This window comes from Mytilus californianus, unplaced genomic scaffold, assembly GCF_021869535.1.
Source record: "Mytilus californianus isolate M0D057914Y unplaced genomic scaffold, xbMytCali1.0.p SCAF_9, whole genome shotgun sequence".
Taxonomy (NCBI): Eukaryota; Metazoa; Mollusca; class Bivalvia; order Mytilida; family Mytilidae; genus Mytilus; species Mytilus californianus.
In genome coordinates this window covers 20,532,939-20,555,835 of record NW_026262745.1, presented here as the reverse complement: position 1 = coordinate 20,555,835, position 22,897 = coordinate 20,532,939, and the positions used below count along the sequence as shown (strand labels likewise).

At 31.8% G+C, this 22,897-nt stretch overlaps 1 protein-coding gene across 2 annotated transcripts; it reads left to right on the top strand.

Moving 5' to 3' along the window:
• Positions 1-1,081: 1,081 nt before the first annotated feature.
• LOC127714408 (calcineurin subunit B type 1-like) lies at positions 1,082-21,564 on the top strand. Of its 2 annotated transcripts, none has more exons than XM_052220465.1 (6): positions 1,082-1,104; positions 4,477-4,516; positions 11,256-11,432; positions 16,565-16,624; positions 20,739-20,923; positions 21,391-21,564. In XM_052220465.1, the coding sequence occupies exons 1-6, from the start codon at positions 1,102-1,104 to the stop codon at positions 21,439-21,441; spliced, it is 516 nt and encodes a 171-aa protein (XP_052076425.1). In that variant the 5' UTR covers positions 1,082-1,101; the 3' UTR covers positions 21,442-21,564. The 2 variants fall into 2 exon arrangements, with proteins under 2 accessions (XP_052076425.1, XP_052076424.1); XM_052220464.1 differs by lacking the exon at positions 1,082-1,104 and adding an exon at positions 1,674-1,791.
• Positions 21,565-22,897: the final 1,333 nt, after the last annotated feature.

Here is a 22,897-nt window from a genome sequence, read left to right as displayed (position 1 = left end):
TTAGTACTATTTTTAAAAACATCTAATGGACAATTTGGTAATATTTGTAGCTTATCTATTTGACTTTGAATAAAACCTTCTATAGTATATTATTATTCTTAATTTTGGTACATATTTTTTATGGTAACGTAAAAAACTACTATGACAGCACTCATTAGATTGATAACACCAAATGATAATGACGTCTTGAAAAGCCATTTTAATTTGTTTTTCTGTGACGCCTTCCTACGACAGAAAATTTGGACTACGTGTATAATAGATTAATTGACATTATAGACATGCAATGCATTATAGGGATCATGAATGATCAATGATATTGCCATGCTGTTATAGTGATCGTCACTGTTTTTTGTTACCCGAAAACCATTCTTTGATCAATTAAATAATAATAATAATTATTTTAGTAAACTTTCTGATGAAAACAAATTAATTTGGATCTTAATGTTTTCGTGCGGAGCCAATCACATTCAGTTTTGAATCCGGTTCCTTTCCTGGAAGAAGAAGCTAGAAGCAATGAAGACATAGACAATATTGAAAAAAATCATAAAGTTTTAAAACAACTGTCCCAAGAAAGAGAAGCACTAATAAATAATTGACTTAAGATCTGTCCTTTATTATTTTTTTTTATTAATTTTTTAAATTGTGTGTTTCAAGGGGAATCATTATAGCTGGATTTTATGTTTTTATTCATTGGTATATATATTTTATGCAGTTTTTTCTTCTTTGATAAAGGCATATATGTTGAATGTTAAAAATCAACTTAATCATTAAAATCATGGTTTTAATAGTATTGTATGTTTTGTCTTGTAGTAATAATTTAACTGTGTCTAGAGTAATTATTCTGCCCTAATAACGGGCAGGCTGTGACTAGTTAATAAATTATTTGTATTTGTATTGTATTGATGACATCTGAGATAAGATAAATCTTATATATAAATAAGATTTTTATTGAAATCGGTCTTTTTTCAAACATGAAAAACACAATCTCTCGGATAGCTTTCCTCATGAAAATTTTTAAATAAATTGAATGAGAGGTCGAAATCACACTTTTAGCATGTTCCCAACACAGTGCAATGCACCCTGGGATTGGAATCGTCTGCTATGGTTCGTCGTTAAGATTCATTGTCTATTGTCTAGAAATGTCATGATTATATATTCCTAGTTTCTTTTGCATGTATGTGAATTTAACAAAACCGTGCTTTCGTTATGACTATTAATTGTTGCATGTAGAACTTTATTCAGAAAGACACATGCACACAGTCATATCCCGAAAGTCACCTGTAGGCACTCGTCTGTATAAAAAGTCTAAAGTAGAGGGTCCGGGGGTTGGAGCTCCCCTTTTTTTGACGATCAATGCTTTTAAATGACAACATGGTTGGAACCCCCCATTTATCCTGGGTTGGAATTCCCCCTTTTAAAAATGGCTGGATCCGCCCCTGCATATAGCTGAGGGGCCTGATGGGTTATTTTCGTTCTTCTAGTCCGGCGCATTTTCGCTATCGTGATCCGTTTTTCTACAGATTTATTTTTTTTTTTTATATTTTCGTGATCCGTGATCATGGAAATTTATTTTCTGTGAATCGTGATTGACAAAAAAATCAACTCGTGAATCGTGATGAGACCCCCCCCCATCAGGCCCCTCATAGCTTCACTCGAACCGGGCACGGGAACATTCTTTCCAACCGGAAGTTCGCTTACACAGACCTATCGCCACAAAAGAAATATGATAAAGAATAAATGGATAAATTGAAAATACCAGAAATAAAGGAAGATCTTGATTTTGACAGACAGGTTATTTAAACAAGTTGGTTTTGTGGTTAGACATATAGCCAAACAAAAAAGTTTAGTATGTCTTTTTAGGATGACCCCTTTTGTAGGCCTGTGTATTACGAATTTTTCAAAGTGCAACAATATCAAAACAGTAAAATTACAGAATAAAAGTGACGTGTCATTTTGTACTTATACCAGAACAGGGGCGGATCTAGCCATTAAAAAAAGGGGGGGTCGAGTTCCAACCATATGTCCCCATTCAAAGGCATTAATCGTAAACCCCCCCCTTTTCCCCTGGATCTGCCACTGCAGAGGGAAACGTTGTTCCAAGTGTTACTGTTAAATATTTCCCCATTTCATCTACTAGAAAACAGGGATTTGGTGGCAAATAAACCAATTACAGACTTTATTACAGAGATTTTCGTTAAAAAATTGTTAATATAGTTTGCTCACTTGTATGTCCATGATGTGCTAGTGTTTATTGTTTACAAGAAGTCCTAAACAACCTTTACAATTCAAAGAACTTGGTGCTAATTAAAGTCACTAAAGTCGAGCGCACCCTAGAAGGGGTACTTTGATAGGTCCAATGTAGTACTTGTTTCAACCAATATCTTTATTTAAATACTTGTTTAAGGGAAATCATTGATAGCACTGCATGCAATGATCCTCTAACTAATAGGCACCGAATTGTCAAATATATGAGTACAAGGGGAAAGGCTGTAGATTTTTTTTATAAAATTTCCATATATTTAGCATTGAAACAACAAAAGGCCTTTAAGGGTACATTATCCTTAAAGTTTAAAGAAATTTATTGATTTGATGTACCTAATGTAAGTCTGATCTACACAGTAAACCAAGGTTTTGTACTATTAAATTGAAATCCTTGAATAGCCACAACCCTCAATCCTCAGTCTTAAGGCCTGTTGGCACAAGTTTACATTTAATTAGTCTATTGCAATTTCTAATTTTACACAAGGGTAATGCTATGCTGATTTCTTGGACTTAATTTTGCTCTGAAATCAACATTTCTTTTGGGTTATTTTAACTGTTCAACATGTACATGTTTAATCCAAAATTATTGAAAACTTTTAAGGTCAACATTAAGAATTTTAGAACTTAAATTGTTCATACTCTGTCAAAGTTTAATTTATATCTTGTTTTTTAAGAAAATTATAAACATAATAAAGGGTATGGATCACAGAGTTTGTTTTTTTTAGCTACAGGGTACATGTATGTAAATTATGAATTGTCAGATTTTGTAAGGAATAATAAATTGAAAAAACAATTTTGTTTGAATAAGGAAGAAAACTAATGAAATGTATTTGAAGATAGAGGATTGTGCGTTCAGAAAGAAATGAATGACAGTCTGTATATAGTTTAAACTTAAATAGTATATACAAAATAGAAAATATGGTATGATTGCCAATGAGACAACTCTCCACCAGAGACCAACTGTCATAGACATGATAGAAGTAAGCAACTATTAGTCACCATACCAACTTCAACAATGAGAAAAACCCATACCCAGTATGATACTTCATGACAAGCTGTAAAAGGTACCAAAATGACAAATGTAAAACAATTCAAAGGAGAAAACTAAGTTTGATTTATGTACAAAACAATAAACAAAATAAAATATGATTTCCAGCAACAAACAGCAACCACAAAATTTTAAAAATAGATAAATTTACTACCATTTGAACCTGTTAAAAAACAACACTGGCTCATGTGCAGAAATTAAAAATAAATATTTCAGGCAGTCGGTAATTTCTGTTGAATATATTTATTTGTCAAAATAAGGAGAGTTTAATATCCTATCACCAGTCCTTACATTTACAAGTATCTTTATAGCAAGAACATGAATAAGCATCATTGAATTAAAAATTAATTTAAAATGAAAACCTTTTTTTTTTGTAATTTGCTAATAAACTGATATGACATTTCTCAAGGGACTATTTAAATATTAAAATGACATGTACAACTAAACCGAGCTGTGGGCATGGTGGGTATTGCCATTATTTGTTACTATGTAAAGATTAAATACTAAAATAGGTTGAACTTCTGGGAAAATATCATATGTCAAGGGAAACTTCCTAAAGAATGTAATTCTATTGCAAAGATTATGAATTTTAATTCTTTAAAAAAAATACTTCAGAATGTAAAGTATATTTCTTGCAGAAGAGAAAAAATGGGAGATAATTTCTTGCACTTAAAAATTCACTTGTACATGTTTTAGAAGTAAGAATAGTTTTTATTGTTCAGGTAAGCAGTTATTCCCAAGGTCACCATTGGGCAAAGACCAGTAAACATTGGTTTGGTCCAGTTAAGTGATATGCATAACTGGACCAAATGACCAGTAAAATTTTTAATTTTGTCCAAATCATATGTGTGAATAATAAATGTCCTGTAAAATAGAGGCAGGTCCAATGAAGAATGTTTTACTGGACTAAATGTCTAGTTGATTGCTCAAAGCTTTTCGTTGGGAACCACTAGGTAAGGACTCTGAAAAAATCATTGCATGATCGATGTACTTCTTTCAATAAGATATTCTAATATAAAAAAAACATGGATAATGTAATAACATAATCATGGTAATTATTGTAATGATCAATGTGAACATTATAAGATTGTTCACTAATATACATAACATGTATTTCAATTCCCTCATTTATTTATAAATTAACAGGATGAGAATTTTGTTTTCAGGGTAATCACAATTCCATTGATGAACATCTAGCTTTAAATTGTAAGTTACAAAAATCTGAATATTTTTATTATGAAAAACAACTGTGTTCAAAGAGAGAAAAATAACAGATGAATTCATTTTATTTTCAAAAATATTGTAACCATTTTCTCCGTGATCTCAAATAATCATTGTCCCCCATGCAATGGAGACATAGAAATGCCGAGCGTGTGCCTGTCTCTGTCCAGTCTTGTTAGCACTCTTACACAGTTAACATGGTTAACAATTCTAGCCAGATTTTTATAAAATTTATATCGAAGGTTTATATCAGCAATTTCTGGGAACAGTTCCAATCAACTATTTTTAAAAGAAGTGACGTCCCTTGGCAATAAAAATTATACGGAAAATTGCATTGTAGTGGGAGGGACTCTGAAGCCTGCATTCCTTGTCTTGCTTTTTATTTGAAAATTTCTGGCTTGTCATTCTAGAGTTACAAATGTATGGGACTTCTTGACAGTCATATTTGACACATTATTTATATGCCTAAGGGTATCCTCATGCATGTGTTTCTACAGAGCTATTTCATTTGCTTCTGAATAAATGCTTTGAATGAACTAATTTCTATATCCCATTCTATTTATGCAACAATATCAATATGCACAATAAGGGTGTATCATGCGTGCTTGGTGCAGCTGCTTTGCACAGGAGTTTAATAATGTCCCTTTGAAATGTAAATTCTATGAAAAATATGTTAACAGTTTAACACACGGAGCCTCATGCTTACATTTAATGTCAAATTTTATGAAATCTATAAAGAAATTTATACATCGCCCGTACGAAATTATAAGGCGTATTACGCCTGGAAATCTGGCGTAAACCAGGCGTAAGTGGTAGTTACGTGTCCAGATCCAGGCGTAAGTGAACAGGAAACGTAAATTTGTAGTCCTTACAGGCATTGAAAATATGGTAAACCTGGCGTAAATTGAAATAAGCAAGGCGTAAATTTTCCTACGGGCGTAAAATTGTTGGTATGGCGTAAATCATAATACCCATAATGCTTTGTTGATAAAGGATCATGGGATTTTTTTTTCAAAATTTGGCTCTTTGGTATTATTTTGCAAGAGTTGGACTTATGGCAGAATTATATATTCAGGGATAATTTGGAAGAATTTGAAATTGGAATTATGGAATCAAATTGATTAATGAAAATTGTGAAATAAAAGGAAAGTAATACACATGGTTAAAGATAATTATGTGAGTAACTAAGTTTTATTTTTTAACAGTAATTTTGAATTCTGAAAACCTTCATCCTTGCATGGATGATAACATTAAAATCTTTCACATTAAGTTAAATTGCAGTATTATCATTGATATTTTGGTTCAAATGACATTTATTTTCAAAAAAAAACTTAGTTAAAATGCTTGTTTGACTTCAGGAAGAATTAATTGCCAAAATTCTAATTTAAACTTTAACTTATTTGAGCCAGTGTCTGTCCAATATGTATTTATTTATATAGCTTCCTCAATTAATGGTTAATATTTCAAGATTCATGTCAAACAATGAGAAATTTAAGCAATAGTACAGAAGTTTGTATCAAATACACAAAAGTACACAGCTAGGGTAATACACTGATTTAAAATAAGTGTAGTATTATGTAAGGACATTACGCCTGTTTTTATACGACCGCAAAAAAATTTTGTGGTCGTATATTGGTATGACGTTGGCGTCGTCGTTGTCGTCGTCCGGCGTCGTCGTCCGAAGACACATTGGTTTTCGCACTCTAACTTTAGTTAAAGTGAATGGATCTTTTTGAAATTTGACCATAAGGTTAAATACCACAAAAGGAAGGTTGGGATTGATTTTGGGGGTTATGGTACCAACATGTAAGGAATTAGGGGCCAAAAAGGGGCCAAAAATAAGCATTTTCTAGTTTCCAGACAATAACTGTGGAACGGTGTATGGATCTCTCTGAAATTATACTACAAGTTTCCATACCACAAAGGGATGGTTAGGATTTGCTTTGGGGGTTATGGCTCAAACCGTTTAGGAATTAGGGGCAAAAAAGGGGGAAAAACAAGGTTGTCCTGGTTAATGGACAAATACTTTAGTACAAAACATAATTTAAAGCAGTGTAAGGGAGATAAATCAAATACATCATTGAAATTATCTCCCTTACACTGCTTTTAAATTATGTATAAAGTAATGGTTAATGAACAATAAAGATAATTTTAAAAAGTGTAAGGGAGGTAATCCAAATACAACGTTTTGGTTACTTCCCTTACACTGCTTTTAAATTATGTTTAAAGAAATGCATATATTTTATAAAGGAAGACCAGTAAAAATATCTACAAAAAAATCCATATGAAAGATTTGACACTATATTTTTAATTCTATTATAAAATAGACGGCCTAGCCACAATCAGATGTACATTTTGTGTTTCACATGAAGTCAAAAATGAAGATCACATCAGGCAAAAACCCTTTTGATATTTTGGTACAGAAATGGTTTAAATTATGAAAAATGGCAGTCATAAGGCTAACACTTGAAGCATTTATATAATTACATGCAGTTTTGGGAAGAAATATATAATATTTTTATTTAATAAATGGTGTTTTAAAACTGTCTAATTTTCTTTAATGGTTGCCTTCAAGACATGGTCACCAGTTTCAAATTTTTGGCCAATGACAAAGACAACAAAATATGTTTAGAATTATTGAATATCAAACATTTTAATCGAAAAAAAAAATGACAAGAACATGTTTAACTCACAATTATTTCAAACAACAGTAGCTTTCTTTGATCATTACTCTGATCTGATCAAACTATTTCTAAAATAATCTATTAATAACAAAACTTAAAAAAAAAACCTTTCTTTTGGTGTATAGAACATTAAAATAACTTGATGCATATTCTTACAATAAACAATCAAAGTTAGCAACACAATTTATATGTTTTGTCTACGGACAAGACATTTTATTGATATTCAATTAAATGCATCATTAAAACTTAATTTTGACATAGTTGAATATGTTCTCTTGACAAAATAACATACATTTTATTATGTTTATCCATGTTATCTATCAAATGATGCTGAACCTCGAGGAAATTGGAAACAAATACATTGTGATAATGTCTACGGACAAGACATTTTATTGATATTTAATTAAATGCATTAAAAAGATAATTGTTAAAATTAAGATTAAGTTACCCATTTAATTTTAAGCTGTGTTTTTTAATTTTTGGAAAATATAAAAATGTACCCATGATTCTTTACATATCTCAAAATTTAATTGATTAAGCAAAAATGAAGACACATTCTTTCAACTGAAATCCATAAGTCTGAATGTTTAACAATTAAACTTTTATTAAAACTCAATTTTGACAAAGTTGAATGTGTTCTCTTGAAAAAAATAACATACATTTTATCTATCAAATGAGGCTGAACTCAAGGAAATTGGAAACAAATAGATTGTGGTAATGTCTACGGACAAGACAATTTCAGTTGAACAAACAATCTGTTAGAAATAACTGTGATTATATTTATGTTGAAAATACTGAGTTTTAATGTGTTCAAAGAACTTTCATCACCTATAAATTAGATTTAAGTTCCAAAGTAGACAGATAATTGAATTTAATACTTGTTATGTACAAGTGTCTTGTCCGTAGACACTTCCTCATCTGCTGATAGTCCTAAAATGCAAAAGATAAAGTCAGAGAGAGAGAAATACTATTTCTTCATTTGATTAAGTTTATCTTTTAAGTTATGAAGCAACTGGAATAAAAATATTGAAGTAAAATAAGGTATGCTTTTAATGACTGACAATTTGCCACTTTTTAAAATCCACTCCTGTAAAGTAATTTTACAAAAAATGAGAACAGTTAAATAACTATTAATTAATCAAAAATAATATATTTCTAAGTTTAAACAACATATAGGAACAATTTAGATCCATAAAGCCAAGCAATATTGATATAAAGTCATGTCTACGGACAAGACATGTGTCTACGAACAAGACATTCTGACATTTTTTTCAAATTCTTCCTCTATTGAAAGATGGTAGAAATTAATGTTTGTAGTGTTTTCATATCTACAAAAGAGTAGGAACTTAGCAATGCAACATTTATGTTATTACACTTCCAGTTTACTAGGAAATGCATGTCTACGGACAAGACATTTTTTCACTTTATTTGGATATCCATTTTAGATGGCATATATCTCCAGCTAGGGTACTGCAATATAGATATATGAGGTAGTTGTTGATAATTCATATACAAGAAGAGAAAACAAAACACATAATAGCATAAATATCATTTATTTTTCTCTTTTATTACTACACTATAAAAGGTAAAAGCAAAAATACAAAATTGCATAACGAATGCATAGTATTCCACTTTTTATCATAACTTTGTAACCACTGAAGATTTTTCGTTGCAACAACCAGCAAAAGAAAGATGAATAAATTGTCTATAACAGTGAACCAAAAATGTAGTTCAAATTAGGTTCACTTATTAACTATCAATTGATAAAAACAGTGTATTTTTAAATGAAACAACATAACGTGAAATTTTGCCCATTTTAGCATGTATTTTAGTGGGTTTGTTTCAAAATAGTCACACGTATACATTATATTTGATATGCATTGTGAAGCCCTATATTCTTTCCTTCAGTTCAAAGATGTAATACTTAAATTAAGTTCACCTTCTTGTCTATAGAAGCCTATAACATAGACCTAATATGAAATGCACATCTGTTTGTGGCTAGGCCGTAAGTTAGCACTATGGTAAATTTAAATGGGTAATTATGGTTGCCAACTCCATTGGAAATTTGAATTGAGATTATGACCATATCTTGAGGGAAAGAATTTTTGGGGGAAAAAAAAAGGGGGGGGGGTAAAAAGAAATTGTGGGGGGTCAATTTTTTCTCATTTCAGATTTCAGAAATTAAAAAGAATTATTCTTCAAATATTATTTTTTTTTCAAATTTCAAATATTGAAAAATTTCAAGAAGTAATCTTTAATTGCACAGTATGGCGCATTAGATTTGTAAAATCTTTGATCACATTTATTTATTTGTTATGCCGAATCTAACAGTGTATTTAGATTTTTAATTTTGGGTCCAGTTTTCAAATTGGTCTACATTAAGGTCCAAAGGGTCCAAAATTAAACTTTGTTTGATTTTAGCAAAAAATGAATATATGAGGTTCTTTGATATGCTGAATCTAAACATGTATTTAGATTTTTGATTTTTGGCCCAGTTTTCAAGTTGGTCTAAATTGGGGTCCAAAATTAAACTTTGTTTGATTTCAACAAAAATTGAATATATGGGGTTCTTTGATATGCTGAATCTAACCATGAATTTAGATTTTTTATTTGAAGGCCCCGCTATCAAATTGGTTCATATTGAGGTCAAAAGGGTCCAAAATTAAACTTTGTTTGATTTCATCAAAAATTGAATTATTGGGGTTCTTTGATATTCCAAATCTAACCGTGTATTTAGATTTTTAATTTCAAGTCCCATTTTTTAAATTGGTCTACATTAAGGTCCAAAGGGTCCAAAATTAAACTTAGTTTGATTTTAGCAAAAACTGAATTCTTGGGGTTCTTTGATATACTGAATCTAAACATGTGTTTAGATTTTTGATTATGGGCCCAGTTTTCAAGTTTGTCCAAGTTGGGGTCCAAAACTAAACTTTGTTTGATTTAACAAAAATTGAATATATGGGGTTCTTTGATATGCTGAATCAACCATGTATTTTGATTTTGGACATTGGACCATAATAGGTAAATTAAAAAAATTCAAGTTCTTAGACCACATTCTTTCTGTGTCAGAAACCTATGCTGTGTCAAATATTTAATAACAATCCAAATTCAGAGCTGTATCAAGCTTGAATGTTGTGTCCATACCTGTTCAGGGTTCGACCTCTGCGGTCGTATCAAGCTGCGCCCCAGCGAAGCATTTTATTTTTATTGCCCAGGCGTACTCATTTGCATATAACGCCTGGTTTTCTGTGGACCAGACGTACTCATTTAAATATTACGCCTGGTTTCCGCCTCAGTTACGCTTGGTTTACGCCTGGTTTACGCCTGGTTGACGCCTGGACATGCATTCCTTAAACACTACAATGACGCCCTGATAAAGTATGATTTCTACGTCTGGTTTCCGTGTCATTTACGGGCGTCCCATTTCGTACAGGTGACTATCAGCAAAGCCTTGGACTATTTCAATAATCAGTGCTGATAAACTTTTTTACAATAGTTATGCCCCTCATTAATAGAAATTCTATGGAAAATTGCATTGAAAGCAATCTCTTGCCTACAGTTCTTGAAGAATGTTTATGAAAAATTTTAAAAGAATAAAAAAAATATTATCATAGGGATCACTACTGTCATCTTGCTGTCCACATCAGTCTTCAGCTTTACACTGTATCTTCAACTCAAGTTTGAAACAACTTGACAGATGTCAACAAAACTTGCAGTTTCTTATACATGTTATAGAGTTGCGCGCCTGTTATTTATATTTTTGGTCTGAGTGATTTTTTCTGGGTTTCTCATACCCAAACATGTTGTTCTTAGCCATTTCAGCTTGTATCTGTTTGTTCGTCGACAAATCCTAAAAAAGACTTGACCAATTTATATCTATGGATGGTATTATCTAGTGCAAATAATAACTAAACAAGCTTTTTTGATTATAACTTTCAAAGCACCTAGAAATGAAATTAGTTCTATGTAGTTCTTTATGTACTAAACAAGGAGATAACTGATTTAAAAAGACATGAAGTACATGTATGTTATATTTTTAGTTGATTCAGATGAAATAAGACGTCTTGGGAAAAGGTTTTGCAAACTAGACAAAGATCATTCTGGTTCTTTAAGTGTTGAGGAGTTTATGTCCATTCCAGAGTTGAAGGATAATCCATTAGTCCAGAGAGTTGTTGCTATCATTGATACAGATGGCGATGGTGAAGTGGATTTTACAGGTACTTTTACTATATTATAGTATGCAACAGTTTATTTTTTGCACTTTTGACATGTTTGAGTTTACACAGTTTGGAAAGTTTGAATTTTACACCCACAAAAAATGTGTTTGTCCAAAATTAGATATAACATCAACAGAATTCATTTGTAGTTAAACCTTTTAAAGCTTTTTAAAACCACTGGAATCAATATTGGGCTGAATCATCCCTTGGATGTTATGACAGGGTTTCCAAAAGCAATTTTAACCAGCATTTTTATCCCATTTTTAGTTCACCTGGCCTAAAGGAAAAGGCTATGTGACCTTGAGCCATCACACTTTTCATCAGTCTGTTCTTCTCTAAAACCACAGTGCCATTTTTTTTCCAAATTTTACATTAATGTTCCTTAGAGTATCTCATTTTAAAAGACTGGTATCCAGGAATTGGATCAATCAACAAACATGGCCACTGTTGCTAAAAATAGGACATAGGGATAAAAATGCAGTTTCTGGCTTATATATCAAATACTAAAGCAGTTAAAGCAAATCTGAGGGGGGAGATCAACATGATGAGCAGGTCAAGGTCTATCTTGTAAATTTTGGAAAAATCAGTCAACAGATTTGAAGTTTTTCCCCCTAAAAACATAATTTCTTTGTAAATTTTAAAGTTTTAGGCTTGTATCTCAAAAACGAAAGCAGTTAGAGAAATTCTGAGCAGGGGGTGGGGATAAAAATGATCAGCAGGGCAAGGTCTACCTCCTGGGAAATTTTTAGAAAATAACGATATATTTTGGAGTGATTCACTCATAATCGTAACCCTTGAAATACATTTTTTTTCAAATTTTAGTTTTTAGCTCACCTGGCCCAAAGTCCAAAGTGAGCTTTTCTCATCACTTGGTGTCCTTAGTCCTCCATCATCATCGTCACCGTCTGTTTACTTTTACAAAAATCTTCTCCTCTGAAACTACTGGGCCAAATTTAACCAAATTTAAACAATCATCATTGGGGTATCTAGTTTAAAAAATGTTTCCGATGGCCAGCCTACCAACCAAGATGGCCAACATCGCTGAAAATAGAACATAGGGGTAAAACGCAAGTTTTTTCTATTATTTTGAAAACCATTATAAATAGAGAAAATCTGACCTGAGCAGAAATGTTCAGAATGTTGAGCTCTACCAATTGTCCATAAACGTCAAAACTGTCAGACGACTTCTTACAGGAGTTACTGCCTTTAAAAGACAAATTTTACCATTTTTTTTCATTTTTGTCTATTATCTAAAAACTATAATAGATTGAGAGAAACTTCAAATTGCAAAAAGATATCAGCAAGACAAGTTCTACAAATAAGTCAAATGGTTGAAATCCTCAGCCGACTCCTTATTAGAGTTATTGCCCTTTGATGATGGTTTTTACCATTTTTTTGCATTTTTGCCTTATATTTTAAAATTATAATAGAATGATAGAAACTTAAATACGCAAAAATGATCAGCAAGACAAGATCTGCAATTAAGACTAATAAAGAGGAAATCGTCAGAAGACTCCTTATTGGAATTATTGCCCTTTAATTACAATTTTAACTGTTTGTTATGGGTTTTGCCTTACATGATAAAAATTGTAATAGATAAAAAGACACTTTAAATCATAAAAATGTTCAGCAAGGCAAGATCTACTAACATGTCAAATTTTGAGGATATAGGTAGTAGATTGTCACTCTTTATAGGAGTGATTGCCCTTAAATGAGGATTTTTTAACCCTCTTTTGTGTTTTGAGCAAAAACTAAAGAAGATAGAGAGAAACTAAACGGACAGAATGATCAGCATTACAAGATCAACAAAACAGAGATTTTTGTCATGAATTCTATTCTCATCTAAAATGTTGGTAGTGTCCTTTGTTGAATATGCACATAGACCAAGGTGAGCGACACAGGCTCTTTAGAACCTCAAGTTGGTTATTATCTTGAAAATGATAACAGATAGAGAAAAATTTTAAACAGTAAAAATGACCAAAACAATAAGATCTACAAATGAGTCAACATGGACAAATATTTGATGACCCCTTATAGGAGTTATTGCTGTTACAAGATTAATTTGACTAAATTACAACTCAAATTTACAGGCATGATACTTATTAGGTCACCTGACCCAAAGTGCCAGTGTGAGCTAATTTGCCATCACTTGATGTCCATCATCTGTAATTGCCATCGTTGTCCGTTAACTTTTACAAAGATCATCTCCTCTGAAACTACAAGGACAAATTTAACCAAACTTTGCCACAATCATCAATGGGGTATCTACATGTACCAGTAGTTTAAAAAATGAGTCAGATGATCTTGTCTGCTGACAAACATGTGGACATGGCTAAAAGTAGAACATAGGGATAAAATGCAAATTTTGTCTATTATCCTCAAAACCACTATATAAAGATACAGAAAATTTGATGGGGGCAAAATTGATAAGAATGATGAGATCTACCTACATTTTTTATACTGTAAGACAAATTTTTATAGGAGTTATTGCCCTTTAAACAACACATTTTACCAATTATTTTCATTTTGCCTATAATTTTGACAATTATGATAGATAGACAAAAACTTTAAACAGCAAAAATATCAGCTAGACAAGATCTACAAATAATTCAATATGACCAAAATCTTCAGTCAACACCCAATTGAAGTTATAACCCCATAATGACGATTTTCCCCATTTTTTTATGCATTTTTGCCTATTATCTTGAAAACTATAATAGATAGACAGAAACTTCTAAAACAAAAATGACCAGCAAGACAAGATCTACAAGTAAGATTACATGACTGAAATTGTTTGTCTACTGCTTATTCAAGTTGTTGCCCTTAAGGTCTTTTATGACGATTTTTCCCAATTTTTTGCATTTTTGCCTATTCTGTTGAAATCTATAATAGATAGATGGAAACTTTAAATTATCTTGTCTTCTGATCATTTAATTGCTATTATAGCAAAAAAGATCAGACGACAAGATCTACAAATAAGCTATAATGACCGAAATCTTCAGTCGACTTGTTATTGGAGTTATTGCCCTTTAATGGCTTTATCTATATTTTTTTACCATTTTGGTTTTCTTTTGCCTATTAACTTGAAAACTATAATATAGAAACATTAGAAAGGAATAATTATCAGCAGGATAAGATCTACAAATATGACTAGAATTGGCAGTAATAACTCTCAATAGAGTTAATCCCTTTAATGATAATTTGTTGAGCCTGCGACTTCTGTCGCAGAAAGGGAGACATAGGGATAGTGATCTGGCGGCTGCAGTGTTAACTAACCACTTAATATTTCAGACGGTAGAAGACCTGGATACTTCATACTTTGTATAGATGCCTCATGTTATGAAGTTTACGTCTGTTATATGTCCATTGTCCGTGACCACATTTGCATGGTTCAGTGACTACTTTAAAAAAAAGTTAAGAATTTTTGTAATGTTAAGTTCTCTCGTATAATGAGTAGTTGGATAACTATATTTAATATGTGCATAACTTGCAAGGTCCTCATGACTGTCAGACAGTTTCCACTTTACCTCGACCTCATTTCATGGTTCAGTGAAGAAGACTTAAGTTTTCGTGAACAAGAGTAAGTTTTACGTGGTCAAGACCATATCTCAGATTCTATAAGCAATAGGTCTTCTATATTTGGTGTATGGAATGATTGTAAGATGTACATGTCCAACTGGCAGGTGTCATCTGACCTTGACCTCATTTTCATGGTTCAGTGGTTAAAGTAAAGTTTATGTGTTTTGGTCAGATTTTCTGATACTGTATGCAATAGCTAGGTCAACTATATTTGGTGTATAGAAATATTTTACGATGTACATGTCAGTCTGGCAGGTTTTATTTGACTGTGACCTCATTTTCATGGTTCATTGCTCAATGTTAAGATTTTTGTGTTTTGGTCTGTATTTCTTAAACTATAAGCAATAAGTTAACTATATTTGGTGTATGGAATGATTGTAATGTGTATATGTCTGTCTGACAGGTATCATCTGACCTTGACCTTATTTTTATGATTCATTGGTCAATGTTTTCCTGGTTAAGTTTGTTGCTTAGATACTATATGCAATAGGTCAACTATATTTGATACATGGAATGATTGTAAGGTGTACATGTCTGTCTGGCAGGGTTCATCTGACCTTGACCTCATTTTCTTGGATCATGTTAAGTTTATGTGATACTTGAAGTAAAACTTTATATTTAGGACTATCAACATTAAATTAATGGTCAGTAAAGCAGGCGAGACATTTCATCGTACTGTTGTTACTAAAATGTGGCAATTGTTCAAGACGCAGGTGAGCGACACAGGCTCTTTAGAGCCTCTAGTTTTTTTCAAGCATTGGCTGGTGGACCTGTGGCTGAGCATTACCACTGTAATAATAGCCTCACATTCAGCAAAAGAAGACAAAATGTTTAAGTAGTATTTATTATTTCTCCTCCATGTCTTGTGATTCTTTTTCTCAAACAACCTTGTCTGGGCTAAACTTATTTTTTGAAAGAATGTAGCATATATCCTTTCAGGAATTCTATGCGACTGTCATACAAGTGAGGTTTAGCTAGCTATAAAACTAGGTATGTTTAAACCACAATTTTCTATATAAGGAAATGCCTGTAGCAAGTCAGGAAAATGACAGTTGTTTTCCATTCGTTTGATGTGTTTGGGTTTTTGATTTTGCCATTTGATAAAGGACTTTCCGTCTTGAATTTTCCTTGGAGTTCGGTAATTTTGTTATTTTACTTTTTCCCATGTCATCACTTCATAACCAAGGATGTAACCCTGTAATTAAGCCACTACATCTGCATATGCTGAACTATAGTTCCCAATACTTCCAATGCAGCTGTCAATATGAAATTTTCAATTATATCATTAGATTTGTAAGTTTACTCAGTATATGAACATGATGAAGCATGCATGTCATTAGTTTTGGCAATTCACCACTATTTCAGTCAAAAAGATGAATTGCTTGCATATATCACTAATGAAGCTTTGAGAAGTGCACTGTTTTTCGTGTCAGTTGAAAGACCACTCATCTATGTCATGTATGTAGTCATGGTAGTAGTATGTTACATTTTATATTGAAAAATAATAAGATTTCTCAAGGAAATTTTTACACTAACTTCTTTTCTAATTTCAGAATTTTTAAATGGATTGTCCCAGTTCAGTGTGAAAGGTGACCCGAAAGATAAACTGAGATGTATGTTTGATATTATTTAGATTAGCTTAATTGATAAAACAAAAATTATATGTATATATATATGTATTTATAAATCATTGTAGAAACTAGAATTGTAGATCCAGTCTTCTCAAAAGTTTGAAATTTGTGCCTGACATCTGGTCATGCAATTGAAAAATTTTACCATACCAAATTAAAATTTGCAAGGCAGATATGAAGATCATGTACAAATGATGTAGAAAATAGAAAAAAAAAAATGACTGACATTATATTATGGTTAGACAGTTAAATTTGGTAATACTTGTCTGACAACCAAAAATTGCATGACATGTTTATGAAAGCAGCATTACAAAATTTCAAATCTTTTTGTTTTGATACTCATTCAGTAGTTCTCAGATGATTGATACTATCCTGTCTACTACTTGATATTTTTTATAATCAGTAGCGGTTTGATTTTTCTCAGCTCTTCAATTGTTAAAATTGAGGACAATGAAATGACATCAAATTTTGTTGCAGTTTTCTTAGGTATGGACATTATGCCAGCATAAAACATTTAAAAAAAAAGTTGTCTGATGATGTCACATTGGAACATAATTAACTACAACCACAGATCTGTTATCCTCACCAAATTGTTTTAAAAAAAGAAAAATTAATAAGATATATTTGAACTTATGTGGCTCCCGTACTAAATTGTAAGGCGTATTACGCCTGGAAATCTGGCGTAAACCAGGCAGAAGTGGTAGTTACGTGTCCAGATCCAGGCGTAAGGGAGCAGGAAACGTAAATTTGTAGTCATAACAGGCGTAGTAAAAAGGGGTAAACCTGGCGTAAATTGAAATAAGCAAGGCGTAAAATTGGGATTGATTTTGGGGGTAATTGCCTCCAATTTTTAGGAATTAGGGGCCAAAAAGGGGCAAAAAACAAGCATTTTTCTAGTTTCATGACAATAACTTGTGTTTAAGTGTATGGATCTCTCTGACATTGTATCACAAGGTTCCATATCACAAAGGGAATGCTGGGATTGATTTTGGGGGTAATTGCCTCCAAATTTTAGGAATTAGGGGCCAAAAAGGGGCAAAAACAAGTATTTTTCTAGTTTCATGACAATAACTTGTGTGTAAGTGTATGGATCTTTATGAAATTGTACTACAAGGTTCCATATCACAAAGGGAAAGCTGGGTTTGAGTTTGGGGGTAATTGCCCAAAAAGTTTAGGAATAAAGGGCAAAAAAGGGGCAAAAAATGAGCATTTTTCTAGTTTCCAGACAATAAGTGTATGGATCTCTCTGAATTGTACTGCAAGGTACCATACCACAAAGGGGAGGCTGGGATTGATTTTGGGGGTAATTCCCTCAAAATTTTAGGAATTAGGGGCCATAAAAGGCAAAAAAACAAACATTTTTCTAGTTTCAGGACAATAACTTGTGTGTAAGTGTATGGATCTTTATGAAATTGTACTGCAAGGTTCCATATCACAAAGGGAAAGCTGGGTTTGAGTTTGGGGGTAATTGCCCTAAACGTTTAGGAATTTGGGGCCAAAAAGGGGCCAAAAAACAAGCATTTTTGTAGTTTCCAGACAATAACTTGTGTTCAAGTGTATGGATCTCTCTGAAATTGTACTGCAAGGTACCATACCACAAAGGGAAGGCTGGGATTGAGTTTGGGGGTGATGAATCATAAGGGGATTCAAAAAATTTGGGGGGGGGGGGGGTTTCCTTTTTTTTTCTTTAAAATTTTCCATTTTAAATTGGTTATTTCTGATTTATATATAAAATAGGTAAATTAAAAAATTTTTAAGTTCTTAGACCACTTTCATTCTGTGTCAGAAACCTATGCTGTGTCAAATATTTAATTACAATCCAAATTCAGTGCTGTATCAAGCTTGAATGTTGTGTCCATACTTGCCCCAACTGTTCAGGGTTCGACCTCTGCGGTCGTATCAAGCTGCGCCCCAGCTGGAGCATTTTATTATTTTTTAATAGTAACTTTGAATTCTGAAACTTACCTTCATCCTTGGATAATAACATTAAAATCTTTCATATAAAGTTAAATTGCAGTATAATCATTGATATTTTAGTTCAATATGACATTAATTTTCAAAAAACTTAGTTAAAATGCTAGTTTTATTTCAAGAATAATTAATTGTCATAATACTTATTTAAATTTAAACTTATTTGAGCCAGTGTCTGTCGAATATGTATTTATTTATATAGCTTCTTCAATGGTTAATATTTCAAGTTTTATGTCAAACAAAGAGAAATTTAAGCAACAGTACAGAAGTTTGTATCAAATACACAAAAGTACACAGCTAGGGTAATACACTGATTTAAATTAAGTGTAGTATATTAAGTGTAGTATTATGTAAGGATATTACGCCTGGTTTATTTATTGAACAGGCATACTCATTTGCATATTACGCCTGGTTTTCTGTGGACCAGGCGTACTCATTTAAATATTACCCCAAATTTTACGCCTGGTTTCCACCTCAGTTACGCTTGGTGTTCTGCCTGGTTGACGCCTGGACATGCATTCCTTAAACACTGCAATGACGCCCGGATAAAGTATGATTTCTAGGCCTGGTTTCCGTGTCATAATATATATTTACTGGCATCACATTTCGTACAGGCATGGTTAAAATTATAGTTTTTTGAGTGCTCAACTCTCCTTCTTTTTATATCCAGCCATTGTCAGAGTAACAAAAGGTACATACAATAAATATCACTTGGGTTCATATAAAGTAAATTAATTTGGTCTATAATATATGTTTTACCTTTTACAGACATACAGTTACAAGTAAATCAATGCCAAATGATAGCATAGAATAATGCTCATTGGAAGGGAAAGCAAGCTCATTGTATTTAATCTGATAATATAGACATCATGCCTCCTTACACTCTAATATTGACCACAGTGACTGTAGTTCAGAGAACATTTCTTACAGAACAGACCTTCAGAAAAACATCATCATTTGCAATGCCCAAAGTAAATTTGTGTGAAGAATTTCAATACAAAAAACTAAAGAAATTAAACAATATAGTCTTGTACAAATAAACCAATTAACTTTAATCCCTAAAATATAAGACAGTGATTCCAGTGTGCAACAATATAATAAATATCTTTATCAATAAACCTGTTAAGCGAAAAAAAAGTTTTTACGGACAATTCTTGTTCTGAACATGCTGAATATTTGTCTCCATATTGCCAGTTAAGAAACTATTAGTGTGAAGAATAATTTTTTTTATTATTTCTGAAAACTACTTTGTGATTCGAATTCGTCGACATTCTAAACAAATTTTCTGTTTCATAAGATTGCATGAATTGACATTTTGACCAATTTTGATATCAGCAGCCCTGTTTCAAAGGTTATTTTAGTTTTGAAAATTTTTGAAATCTTAGACAATACTGCAAACACATTCATATCAACCCAATCATAAGTAGGACTGGAGCCAACAGAACTGACAGTACCTCGATCTATCACTCACTGTGTACTTCAGTCAGTGACAATAAAGGAAAAGTAACTATGTCATGAATTTTGGAATGAAATTAAATTATATAATTATATAAACCATGAAAGAAAAAAGACAACTTTCACTCTAAACATGCTTAATGTTAGATTTAGTATGAGTCAATTCAAACAAATAAAGTTCTTTGGTTACTATTATATTTAGAAATAAAAGAAGAATGTGTCTCAAAACACATATGCCCCCTCAAGCTACAAACAAACAAAAAGGGGACAGATGGACAGACAGAAAGACAGAAAGATGGACGGTCAAGTGTAAGACTTAATGCCCCTGTCGCTTATGGCGGTGGTATAATAAATCGATTATTCAAACTTTAGAGAAAATGTCAACTTAAGATCTATAGCTATTGTTAAAGAAATCTTTCAGGTGGTGTTTAATTTGTACAGGTTTTATTATTTTAATCATAACCTGTCTCTCTTATCTGACATTAAAGAACATATGGAGAACTGAGGATAGAGATCTAGGTCTAACTAAAGGTCATTTATTTATTCTTTGTAATTTCAATAAAACTGCTTTGAAATTTGACATTAAAACCTGATGATCAGATAAAGAGCAAAATTCATCAAAAACATGGACATATAATAACTATATTATTAATTTTATCTGTTTTTACAGTTGCTTTTGCTATATATGATATGGACAAAGATGGATACATATCTAATGGAGAATTATACCAGGTGTTAAAGTTGATGGTAGGTGATCATCTGAAAGATACCCAGCTACAACAGATTGTTGATAAAACTGTTGTTATGGCTGACCAAGATATGGATGGCAAACTGTCATTTCAAGAATTCTGCACTGTAAGTTAAAATAAATTCATTAGTTACATATCAATACTGTATAATTAAAACACATGTATCAAATATAATTCATACTGTACTACATAGACAGAGAGCATTTCTACAAACCATTAGTTAGTTGGAAATTATAATACCTGAAGTTCAGTGTTTTTCACAAAAATTTCATGCACCTTCTTGGGTGAAAAATGTGAAGTAGGTAATGGATGCATTGGGAACTTTTTCAAAACAAAATTTATAAATTCACAATTTCACACTAGCTATCTGTACTAAATATTCTTTTAAAATACTCTGACACAATGCTTTAATATTTCAGATGCAGTGGCATACTATATTTGTCAGCGCATTTGTACATATTCTATTTCAACGCATTTTACTTTCATTAGCTTATGCAAATTGTGAAGCTAAGTTGTGTAAGTTTCAGTTTAAAAATGTTAAGCACAATACACAAAATATATTACATTTTACAGGTTGCAGAGAGCATCGAGTTTCACAAGAAGATGGTTGTAGACCATGTGTAGAGTTATCTTGCCTGGAATGTAAATGATCTCAGACTAATGTTATATTTTTTTGTAACTTTGAAATATTTCTTTACAAAATGTTATGTAATTTCCATTTGAAATTAAAATGTAAAATAAACTGTCTGTGGCTCTTCAAGGGAGACTGTAAAAAAGTGGTGTTAAAAGATTTAGCCTGAAATTATACAAAAGAAAAAAGTTTACATTGATATAAACAAACATTTGAAATGATTTTTGACTTGAGTTGTATTGTAATTTAAAACAGTTAAGAATTATAAAAGGCTTTTAACAACTTTTGAGTTGTATTGTAATTTAAAAGTTTGGAATTATAAAAGGCTTTTAAAAAAGTTGTTTATTATCAAAAATGAAAATAATGAAGCAAGTATAAACTAAAGATATGCATTTTCCACAACTTTAGCATTGCACTGTTTTATCCATAATACCAACATCATTGAACATGTATATTAATAAAATGTATAATCTGCTATCAAAACAGTAGTTAATAATGATGACAATAATTGGTCCGGTGCAGGACTTTTTACCAAAAAATTTTGAACTACTAGGGAACATTTCAGCGCAGACATTATAGCCCATTTTAGAGCAGGATTAATCTGTTCACCTGTATTTTTGATAGCCCATTTTAGCGAAAACTTCCCTGGTTTAATAGTACTCACCATACTAAAAGCAAGGAACAGTAATTTATGCTGGCTTATTTTTCAAGTTGTTAGCATTTACACTTTGGTTAAGTTGAAACAAACAGAGGATATAAAAGTGGTATATGTGATCTCTTACGTCACTCAGTCATTTACATTTTTCTGGATACTATCATCAAATTGCAAACAACTACATGATGTAAAATCAAGAAGTATAGTTGAATGTGACCTCAATATAGACAAAATAAAGAGAAGAAACAGTTCCTATTGCAATGTAATGAACATTATTGTACAGGTCAGGGGGTTTATCAAGAGTCCATTTCGTACTTTCTCTAGGATATAAATTCCAGTCTAGAAAGAACTACTAGCATTTGAGTTGACCATTTAGACTTTAATAAGTGATGAATTTTAAAGAACAAGATATTTTTTATATTGAGCTGTCTTGATTATATTAAAATTTGTCATTCTAGTACGAAATAATTTCATCGCTAAAATGGACATTAATAATTTCATTTTTTGATAAAATGGGCATTGATAATTTCACTTTTGGCTAAAATGGTTTAAAAATCTAAAAAGCGAAAATGGGTAATACATGTACTTTGGTGCTAAAATGTCCTATCAATGCGCTAAAATGTCTTCTCCCACGAATTGGTCACGAACTACAAAGAGTGAACTGCCTCAGGTGAAAAATACACAGTAAAGCACTTTGAAAAAAAAGAGGTTGAAGATACCATGTGGATATATATTCAAAACTCATAAGCAGAAGAAAAACTGACAACACCACGGTAAAAAACAAAAAACAACAA